Consider the following 11,576-nt stretch of genomic DNA (forward strand, 5'->3'; position numbering starts at 1 on the left):
CTGAACCAGTTGCTAGAAATAACAGCTAAATTGCTATTAAATCGCACCCTACTCCCTTAGTAACGAAACAAAAATACGTAACGATAAAGGACACACTGAATAATGTTGCCCTAGATACACTATGGCTGAATTTCAGAAGTAATGATAATTACGATTGGAACCTCTTTGAAATATATACAAGGTGGTGTTGAAAAGTTCCTCATTATTATTATTATTATTTTATGTTTGACTTTTGTTTTGCATTTGTACAAGTTGGATCCAAGTCTCATCCAGAGACCTCAAGAGACAACAAGTTAGAAGTTCATGTAGGTGTTATGCCTAGGGTACCATATATTTGGATTTGTACAGTTTTGTTCAAGTGAATGTTTAAGAAACCATAAGAAAATTATGTGTTTGCTTTAAAATTTGAGATCACATAGACAGTATTTTACGTAGGATATGGGCAGTTCCCATGAGCGCTATCTTTTGAACTTCAGCCATTTTGGGGTTTCCTGGAATCTGATCTAGGTAGTAATCAGCCCGTTTCGCTGTCATTCCCAGGGCACCTATGACAATAGGTATTGTTTTCGTCTTCAGATTCCACATTTTGCTAATTTCTATTTCAAGATCTTTATATTTGCTCAGTTTTTGGTAGGTCTTGACAGATACTATAATTATTATTATTATTATTATTATTATTATTATTATTATTATTATTATTATTATTATTATTATTATCATCATCATCATCATCATCATCATCATCATCATCATCATCATCATCATTATTATTATTATTATTATTATTATTATTATTATTATTATTATTATTATTACCATTACTATTACTATTATTATTATTATTATTATTATTATTATTATTATTATTATTATCATTATTGAGCAATGTTCAAATATCACACGAAGATAATATCATGATTTGTTTATTGAACTATTTATTCTCGTGGAACTCATTTAAATCTTGCTTTTCGAGGAATCGAAGATATTATTCTTGATTGCTTCCAGCCGAATATTATAAAACTTATTAACTTTTAGCATTTGGGGAAATTCTTCAATATAACCGTATCGTGGTTAGCGTAATTCTAACGCGTATGACACATTTCTGTTAAGATACTAAAGTTAACTTACTACACTGAAGAGCTAAAGTACTCAAAAGACCACCAATGGATAATGACATTCAAATTCCATAAAGGTGAACCAACGAACTTTATAAAATAGCGTTTTCTATGCTTGTCATCTAATAAATATTGGTTTTAAAGTAAGAATTCTTATTTGGTGTGCAAAACGGCTAGCAGCTTGTCCCAGTTTACCTTCTCTGTCTATGGATATTGTTCTTGTTGTTGTTTGCTTCCTAGGGGAATAACTGTTGAGGACGCAATTTCATGAGTTTTCTTTTCTTCATAAGACTTAATATACAACTGAAATTCACCAACTATTCTTCATTTTTTTTTTTTCGTTAAATGCTCATATACATCCTTAGACTGCGGGGGGATGGGAAACAGGGCTTTTTCAATCATTTTCCATAGACTCGGTAAACACCTTGTCAGTACGGGCAGGCAGAATCGTAAGCGTGCCGGGCAAAATGCTTAGCGACATTTCGTCCGTCTGAGTTCAAATGCCACCGAATCGACTTGGCGTTTTTCATCCTTTCGGGGTCGATAAAATAAACACCAGATGAACACTGGGGTCTATGTAATCGACTTACTCCCTCGCACATACACTCATACATGCACGCACACTAGCATAGAGGAAGTATCGTTATTGTCTCCTTTCCACTCATTTATAAACAAAGGCAAACACTGTAATATAACAAAACAGATTTAAAATCACCTTTATGTTACTAAAAATGTATATTGTCACATCTGACATTTACGTCGTTATTACGCAAGAAACAAAATTTAGAAGCTAGGCACTGGATACTTCATATTCCAGATAACAGGGAACACATCAAGGTAAAGTGGGGTTTCACATAACACGCATAATTTTGTATTCAGTACATATATTCAATACCACCTTCATCAAACGCCAAAGTAGATTGAATATGTGTGTGTGTGTGTGTGTATGTATGTATGTATGTATGTTCGCCAGTAGATTATTGCTTTCTAACTTTAATCGACATCGCCCTCTGCAACCACTTAAAGAATGGAACAAGGTTCACTTCGGCAAATTTTCGGCCTCCGAACATAAGCAACCAGAAGAAACAATACAAGTCACAAGTTATCTTGTGCGATGTTCTTAAAGAAACTGTTAAGTCACAGCCTTAGTATTTTATAACGCGTCCGTAATAAAACGTAATTTCTGGCACGTTTTCAAACCAATGGCATCAAAGCGCGATGGCATTAACTATTTTAACGTCAAAGCCTGTCAGATAAGTTTTAAAAGATACAAAAACTGAGTCACGTAAAATGTCGTAAATTATATGGTATGTGGTATATAAAGGCCTTTCCTGCATACGTTCATATATATATATATATATATATATATATATATATATATATATATAATACATACACATATACATATACATATACATATACATATAATCTCAAACGAACACATATACAGAACACACACAAACACACCCATATATATGCATACATCTACATACACATATACATAGATAAAAACATAAACACACAGATGCATATAATACATAATACACATATATATACACATACAGATATATATATGTGTGTGTATATATATATATATATATATATATATATATATATATATATATATATATATATATATATATATACATATACATATACATACATATATACATATATACACATATATATTTATAGACACGTATATATATATATATTTATGTATGTGTATATATTATAAGAATGCGTGTAGTTGGTAGAACAATGGAACACCAAAGGTAAAACAAAGAGTTCCACTCTATTATGTAATAAATTGTCGATTTATTCTTCGAAGTTTTATAAAACTATGAGGACAAACGCTGATGCTAGTGTTGCGTTAGTTTGACTGATCTGCGCATGTGTAGCTGCGTATTTGCTAATGCTAAGCTGAAAGATGATAAAGAAAGCATACCTCAGTGAGCAGACCTCAAATTTTGCTCAGGTCGACTTTGCTTTTAATCCTTTCAGACTCAATGAAATAATTACTAATTGACTTTGCCTTTCATTCTTTCGGGGTCGATAAAATAAGTATCAGTTGAGCACTGGGATCGATGTAATCGACTCATCTCCTCCCCTGAAATTGCTGACCTTGAGTCAACATTTGAAGTCAATATTATTACTATGAACAGTATGTTTCTGCAGCAATGTTACGACCGTTTAGTACCTAATAACAGATAGAGGGGCTGAACCGGACTAACTTAAATTAAGCATCCTGGTCTTAAAGCACAAGGCTGTCTGTTCGCTACAGACACGAAACACAGAATCCTCAGTTAGTTGTCCCACTGCCCTAACCACTCGACAATACTGCACTCTAAATTTTCAAAGAAAAACATAAAAGTATGAAATTTAATACCCCACCAAAAAAACCACTTCGTCCACTCCACCGCCCTATCTTGAACTAATAAAATAGTTTTTGAAAAGGAAGAAAGAAAAATTGCTTCACCATAAATAAATAATACAACTAACATCTAAGCAACTAAACTCTGACCGACAGAGGGCGTAACGATCTCAGCTAGATATTTATTTGTAAGTACCATACTTAATAACCACAAGAGGGCGCAGCGTTTTCGTTCAGATATTTCTTGGTAATAAAAAGAAGACAATAAATGCAAGAAAACAGGATGAAAATCAGATATTTATTCGTAAACTACAAAACAAAAACACATAATCAAACACTAAGATGTAACCAAAAGAGGGAGCAACAATCGAGTTTATTTCTTCACATTAAAATAAAAATGAGGAAGCTAAAATATAAAATGAACTCTCACCGAAGGAGAGCGTCATGATTGCAATCTTGTAAGCTTAAACTAAAATAAAAGACATGTTTTGGTAATTAAATTTTCTTATCAAATGATTGCAGGCAGCCATTTAGTGGAGGCCATTTTGTATGACGTCATATTTATTGTTGTATTTGATAGTTGTTGTTCCTGATAGTACCAAAAGCAAGAACATTATGTAGTAGTAGTAGTAGTAGTAGTAGTAGTAGTAGTAGTAGTAGTAGTAGTAGTAGAGTAATAATGAGCAAGTGTCTCCGCCGTGCCGCATTTACAATAAAATGGATGAAACCATTTTCCATGTCACGAACGAATGTCCTAGACTTGTCCAGAACCACTACAAGTTGTGGTGACACGATCAGGTAGCGAAAGCGCTTCATTGGAAACTGAGCGAAAAGTGAGAGCTAGAGAGAGGCAAGACGTTGTATGATCACAAACCGCAGAGAGTAGCAGAGTCGGAGACTAGTAAAGTCTTGTGGGACTTTCCAGTCCAAACAGATCAGGTGCTAGAGCATAAGAGGCCAGACTTGTGGTGGTGGACAAGATGCACCACATATGCTATATAGTTGACGTTGCATGTCTCCTTGACCCACGAATGGTCAAGAAGGAAGGCGAAAGGATAGATAGATGCAGTCCTCTTAAATACGAAATAGCTCGGCTATAGAAAACGAAGAAGGTGAAGATATTGTCAATTATTGCTGAGTCCTTGGGGACAGTATCAGAAGGCATCAAGAGGAACATAAAGGAAATTAGTATAGGGGACCCAGTCGAACTGTTACAAAAGGTTTGCCTCGTTGGCACGGCCGGAATAATCAGGTAAGTATTAGGTAAGTGAAAAGAACGAATAGCATGGTACCGTAGGCTGCAGGTAGTAAGCCCGCTACGGATGCAAGACTCCAGGAGCTCCAACAAAACCTGTGATAAGGAGAAAATTAATTATAATAATAATAATAATAATGATAATAATAATAATAATAATAATAATAATAATAATAATAATAATAATAATAATAATAATAATAATAATAATAATAATGATAATAATAATAATAATAATAATAATAATAATAATGAATACTAGGCTTGCAAAGAATAAGTCCTGGAGCCGACTTGTTTGACTAAAGGCGGTGCTCCAGCATGGCTGCAGTCAAATGACTGAAACAAATAAAAGAATAAAAGAATATAGACAGTAATCCTTCGACTATTGCAGGTGTTACGTTCCAAAACCTCCCACAGAAATAATAAAAATCTTAAAAAATATAAACGTCTATCGGCCGCAGAAACCCGGGATATACTAAGGAGTCCGCGATATAAATTTATATATATTAGCCAGAAAATATATATCAAAAGGATGTATTATAATACTATTCCACAGCCCTACCAACAATTCAGCATACCTCCATCATCAGCTGCCCCACGGATATCATTATGCTTTCGACACCTGGGCAGTACCATTCAGTCCGGTTCTTTTCAGTTTCCGTCTACCAAATCCACTCACAAGATTCTGGTTGGTCCGAGCCAACACTTGCCTGAGGTACCACGCAGTGGGACTGAATTTGGAACCATGTGGTTGAGAAGCAAACTTCTTACCATACAGCCACGCCTGCGCGTTTGTTTGAAAGAGATTAGGCTGTTAAATCTAGCAGGTCAACTGACCACTACAGGATCCCATTTTTATTGTTATGACATGATATGATGTGGCACAACATAATGTAGTACAGTATAGCTTGTATGGAAAAGTGAATCAAATGGTACGGCGTATCAAATAATACGCCGCTCTGTGTTGTTGTACAATATGTTATGGCATTGCCAGTTACGGTACAGTATGATATGGTTAGATATCGGATATTGCCTGATATAGGCAAGTTACTACTAACTTAATTAGTTTAGCTAAAATAACAACTTTTTAACTTTTTAATTTTTGCTTCTAATAGTTTTTTTATAACCCATTCGATATAAATATGCGCGCGCGCGTGTGTGTAGATGTGTATGCATATATTCATATATATATATATATATATATATATATATATATATATATGCATATATATATATTTATATATATATATATATATATATATATATATATATATATATATATATATATATATATATATATACATATACGTATATACATATTCACGCACATATACATATATGAGGTGTGCGTGTATATGTGTGTAAATACATAAATATATATTTATACATATATACATAAATATATATTCATGTGTGTGTATATATATATATATATATATATATATATATATATATATATATATATATATATATATGTATGCATATGTATGTATGTATGTATGTATGTACCAAGAAGGGAGAACTTTAATTTGTTTATTTTATTATTTTCTCATTTTATTTTATTAAATGCCATTCTGAAGAGATCGGAATGTGCTATTTGCACACATTAATGTCATCTTGTTGTTGTTGACGTTGTTGTTGTTGTTGTTGTTGTTGTTGTTGTTGTTGCTGTTGTTGTTGTTGTTGTTTTCGGAGGTGGTGGTGGAGGTGATGTTGGTGACTGCGATCATGGTGGCGATGGTGGCGTTGCTGTGCCAGTTTTACTTCATTTTACCACCACCACCACCACCACTACTACAACAACAATAACAACAACAACAACAACAACAAGTGATGTTGCTGCTGCTGCTGCTGCTACTGCTGCTGCTTCTTATTCTTCTTTTATTCATTACTAATGTTGCAAATGAATAGACAAAAAATGAGAAATTGCGTAGTTAAATTTACGGTTATCTCAACGGGTGTTAGTAGTAGTAGTAGTAGTAGTAGTAGTAGTAGTAGTAGTAGTGGTGGTGGTGGTGGCGGTGATCGTTGTGGTGGTAGTGCTGTTAGTAGTAGTTGTAGTAGTGGTAGTGCTTGTGGTGGTGCTGTAGTGGTGCTGTAGTGGTATTGTTCGTAGTAGTTGTACCACCACCACCAGCAGCAGAAGCAGCAGCAGTAGTAGTAGTAGCAGTAGATTTCTTTTATTTGCCACGGGGCGGGGCGTCGGATGAGTGAGGATATTACAAAAACGTCACCTCAATCGCACCATCGTCACCACCACAACCACCACCACCACTGCCGTCAAAATCACCCATGTCTTACAATTGCGAACGCCACCATCACCGCCCCTACTACCACCTCTACTACCATCACCACCACTACCACCACCATCACCACCACCACCATCACCACCACTACCACTACCACCACCATCACCCCACCACCACCACCACCACCACCATCACCAACACTACCACCACCATCACCCTCACCGCCACTATCACCACCATCACCATCACTGCCACCACCACCACTACTACCACCATCATCACCACTACCACCACCATCACCACCACCACCACCACCACCACTACCACCATCACCACCACTACCACCACCATCACCACCACTACCACCATCATCGCCATCACTACCACCACCATCACCCCCACCACTACTACCACCAATTTCCATCGTCACCGCAGTTGTCACCGTTTTCGCCACAGGTAAACAAATAAATGAAGTTGTTCTTCTGTCCCTTTTCTTTCAGATCTTTCCTTTGGTTGTGTCGCTGCTCATTTGAAGCATATCCTCCAGGTACCTGGGAAAAGACACAAGAGACGAGAATTATAAAGGTTCAGACAGGTGGTGTAAACAACAAATGGGTGTATTAGTATAACGCTCGTGAATAGAGAAAGTCTTTAATGTTTCGAGCCTACGCTCTTCAGCAGAAAGGAACACAGAAAGAAACAAGGAGAGAAAAAATATATGTGTGTAGTGGTCAGCGTGTGTGTGTGTGTGTGTGTGTGTGTGTGTGTGTGTGTGTGTGTGTGTGTGTGTGTGTGTACATTAAATCAAATTCAAGTAGTTTCTCTTTCGTTATCATTTCTCATTAAACACAGCCAACTCGCTGTTCACTCGTGTTTCCTTCTTAATTAAATGTAACAAATGTTTAACATAATTAATTCAACTAGTTCCTCTTCTTTTTCTTTTTGCTTGCTTGCTTGTCGTTGTTGTTGTTGTTGTTGTTGTTGTTGTTGTTTTACTTTCTTGGCTTGTAATTTTTTTTTTTTCGTCTTCGCGTACTAATTTCACTAAACGTCCTTCTTTTTGACTTTATGATTCAAGATTCCTTTAAACAGACAGGAATGGCACGGCTGGTATGCCGAGACTAAACAACAATAACACAATCCTCCACATCATCATCATCATCATCATCACCGTCATCTACAACAACAGCAACAACAGTAGCGCTAAAACTTCAATTTACGTATTTCTATTATCGGTCTGATTCCAATTAATACCAATCCTGCTGTCTAGACGAGACGTTTATCTAAAACCATTCAAACCACGCAACGAAGAAGGGATTGACCGAGTCACCTCAATCTAGACTGTTAAATTTTAGATGAGCCATTTTGGGAAGCCCCTAGCTGGTCGATTCCTCTGCTAGAAACACCACAAGCTCAATGTCACCTCAAATCTCACCATTTTAAAAGCATATTTACAATCCATTCTTATGCCTTTGACCTAAATTCTATTTTCATTACTGTATTAAATTTTAACTTAATTACTGCATTCAATTTTAATTTCATTACCGTATTAAATTTTATTTCCATTATCGTATTAAATTTATATTTAATTACTATACTGAGGACATTATTTATTCATTTATTTATTAATGTGTCCTCTAAAATTCATATCGAAAATATATTACGCCCCCACAAAAGACGAAGTATATACATTTTATTAACTAAATTTTTACTTCAGAGGAAGATTAACAATTCTAAACTTAATTGGGTCCGGATTGTAACAAATATATTCTTGTACAGTCATGTTCGGCACGTTTAAGTGTAGCTGAACGTGATAAGCCCTATCGTTGCAGGCATAGCACAGGGAGAAAATTCTCTTTTTAAACTTGTTTAAATACATATTTTGTTTCGGTCTGTGAGTGACATCATTAGATCGTAGAACGCATGTGTTTCTATGTCATTCAGCTTTGTCAGCTGCGAAGAATAACTCAGCTCGGTAAGTGTAGAATTTTAATTATGGAAGAAGCAAGCAGACATTCGAAACTCCGAGTACTATGACAACTTACTGTTTGTTCTAAATTATAACATATATGTATGTATGTGTGTGTGTGTGTGTGTGTGTGTGTGTGTGTGTATACAAGACGGGCTTCTTTCCATTCAGAAGGATTCGGTTGGCCCGGGGTTATAGCAGAAGATACTTTTCCAAAGTGCCACGCAGTGGGACTGAACCCGAAACCGCCGATCGGTATTGATTTGGAGCTACAACTACAGGAAACAGCATTGATAGCTACAACCTCAGTGCTCGTGAAAGACTTAGCTTTGTTGACTTCTCGGTCTGTTTTTCCAATGCCGCATTCTCCCGGCCATCCATACGCACTCCTTATTCAAAAGATTACTGATTGACCACTCACCTTATGTAATGTATAGCAGTCCTCAACGTTTCGACCTTGCTGAGCCGTTTGTCTTTTTGTGCCAGCGGCAGATGCTTCTTCAACTGGGCATAGCCCTCGTTCACGCAACGTACTCTTTCGCGTTCCCGTTCGTTTCGCTTCCGTATAAACGCTGGTTCAAACCCACCATTGAAATCCATTAGATGACTCGGAAGTGGAATGAGACAATGGGGTGAAAAGGGGTCGTTTTTTTTAGCAGGGATTGCCATTGATGAGGGATCTGACTCCATCGGAAATCTCTGGTCTCCTCTTCCTTCCTCCGTTTGGAGAATAGAACCGAAATTACTGGAGTCAGACGAGAAATGACATGCCAACAGCATATTACCGTTACTATTCTTATTGTTTCTGTTGTTGGTGCTGTTGTTGTTGTTGTTGTTTGTGGTGGTGTTGGTGTTGTTATTATTACTATTGTTGTTGCTAATGATGTTGCTATTGTCACTATTAGAGCTGCTGCCTCCGTTACTGTTAATATTTTCACTGTTGCTGATATCGTTGGGGATGTTGCTGTTGTTATTGTGGTTGTTGTTGTTTTTGTTGTTATGTTGTTGTTGTTTGTATTGATCCTGTTGGCTAAGCTGCAATAATCCTAGCGTGTACGGTGGTTCCTCGCTGTTATGAGGAATTCCCAAATCGTCACAGGTGGGCGAGGTCATGTGCCGCGGTGACAGAATGGGAAACCCCATTGATTGGAACCGATGCATTTTCTCATCAACACAAAACAAAATGATAGCACTGCTCTGAGCTTATATACACCTCTGTATATTATGGTCGATGTTGCTACTGCCGCCGCTGCTGCTGCTACTGCTGCTACTGTTGCTGCTCAACACTTTATTAACTCCAAGTTTATCTATGTTCAAACATATTCCATCCAAAACTATCCGTCATTTTTTAATTTTGTTTGCGTTTTTTCGCTTTTTCTTGACAGCACGTTTTGCGTTTCGATTTTAGAGGAATTTGGTTCCTATTTCTAGATGGTCGTCTGACTCCGTAGAGATTCCTAATATTTCATTGAAGGGTGGGTTTCATCGGTGGAACTGAAGTGGAATTGCTTCCATCTGGGAGTTGAAACAGCCTCGAACTGTCAGCCACAATCAATTTACAATTTCATACATTATGGTGTTCGCCATTAAATATATATTTCATGTAAATGATATCGAAATGTTGGTAAGAGAGAAAAAGTGAGAATGTACGATGTTCATCTTATTGAACTTTTTCCATCTCGATGATATTTTGGTCATTAAAAATAAAACGGAAGTGAAATTTTAAAGCTGTCTCTTTCAATCCGTCTTCTCCGGAATCTGTTTTATTCGCCACGCAAATGAAAGCTAAAATTTAAAAAAAAGAAAGAGAAAAGAAAGGTCAGATACAAAGAGATCTATACAAGATCGATACTGGGAGGATACTGAGAGTTCGTTTTAATTATTAATCAAATTGCCACTAACTCACTTTTTCGAACACACACATATATAAGTATATATATAACGTGGTACATGTAAAGTATTGTAAGACGTAAGACGCTCAGGGAAGGAAAGAAAGGTGGTTTAACGTTTCGAGCAAAGCCCCTTCTTCAGAAACAGGGGAAAGTCCACTAGAAAGGAAGACGGAGGAAGAAAATTTCTCTGAGGTTAGCTTCAGCTTGGTTTTGATTTTTTTTTTTTTCGGTACTCAGTCGAAAAGGCAAAAAAAAAAATTTACATGCTGATATCATGTGAATAAGGTTTCAATCCGAAATAATTCGCTGGAAAAAAAAAAAAACACAAATTACGGAAGAAAAATTTGTTTCAGATGAAGGTGGGAATTAAATAATGGGGGTGGGGGGAGAAAGGATGAGTGAACTATAGAGATAAGTGTGTGTGAGTGGGTGAGACTGTACTTGCGTGTACGTGAGTGAGTTGGAATGTGTATGAGGGTGTGCGAGGGTGTGCATCTTAAAAAAAACGGGTAGAATACACACACACACACATACATGCATATATATCTCAGTGTGTCTGTGTGCGCGTGTGAGTATCTGTGTGTGCGTGTATGTATGTGTGTGTGTGTAATTATAGGTATGCAGTATACGTGTATGTATGTATGTATGTATGTATGTATGTATTTATGTATATATGTGTGTATTTATATATGAGACAAAGAAAGAAAGAAAGAAAGAAAGAA

The 11,576-nt window shown here is 36.4% G+C and overlaps 1 protein-coding gene across 1 annotated transcript; it reads right to left on the reverse strand.

The window, feature by feature from the left end:
• Positions 1 to 9,379: 9,379 nt before the first annotated feature.
• LOC149131438 (uncharacterized) lies at positions 9,380 to 10,139 on the reverse strand. The gene has a single exon (XM_089339517.1). The coding sequence runs from the start codon at positions 10,121 to 10,123 to the stop codon at positions 9,380 to 9,382; it is 744 nt and encodes a 247-aa protein (XP_089195643.1). The 5' UTR covers positions 10,124 to 10,139.
• Between the last annotated feature and the right edge of the window lie 1,437 nt (positions 10,140 to 11,576).

This window comes from Octopus bimaculoides, chromosome 22 (assembly GCF_046866305.1).
Source record: "Octopus bimaculoides isolate indiv1 chromosome 22, ASM4686630v1, whole genome shotgun sequence".
Classification (NCBI taxonomy): Eukaryota; Metazoa; Mollusca; class Cephalopoda; order Octopoda; family Octopodidae; genus Octopus; species Octopus bimaculoides.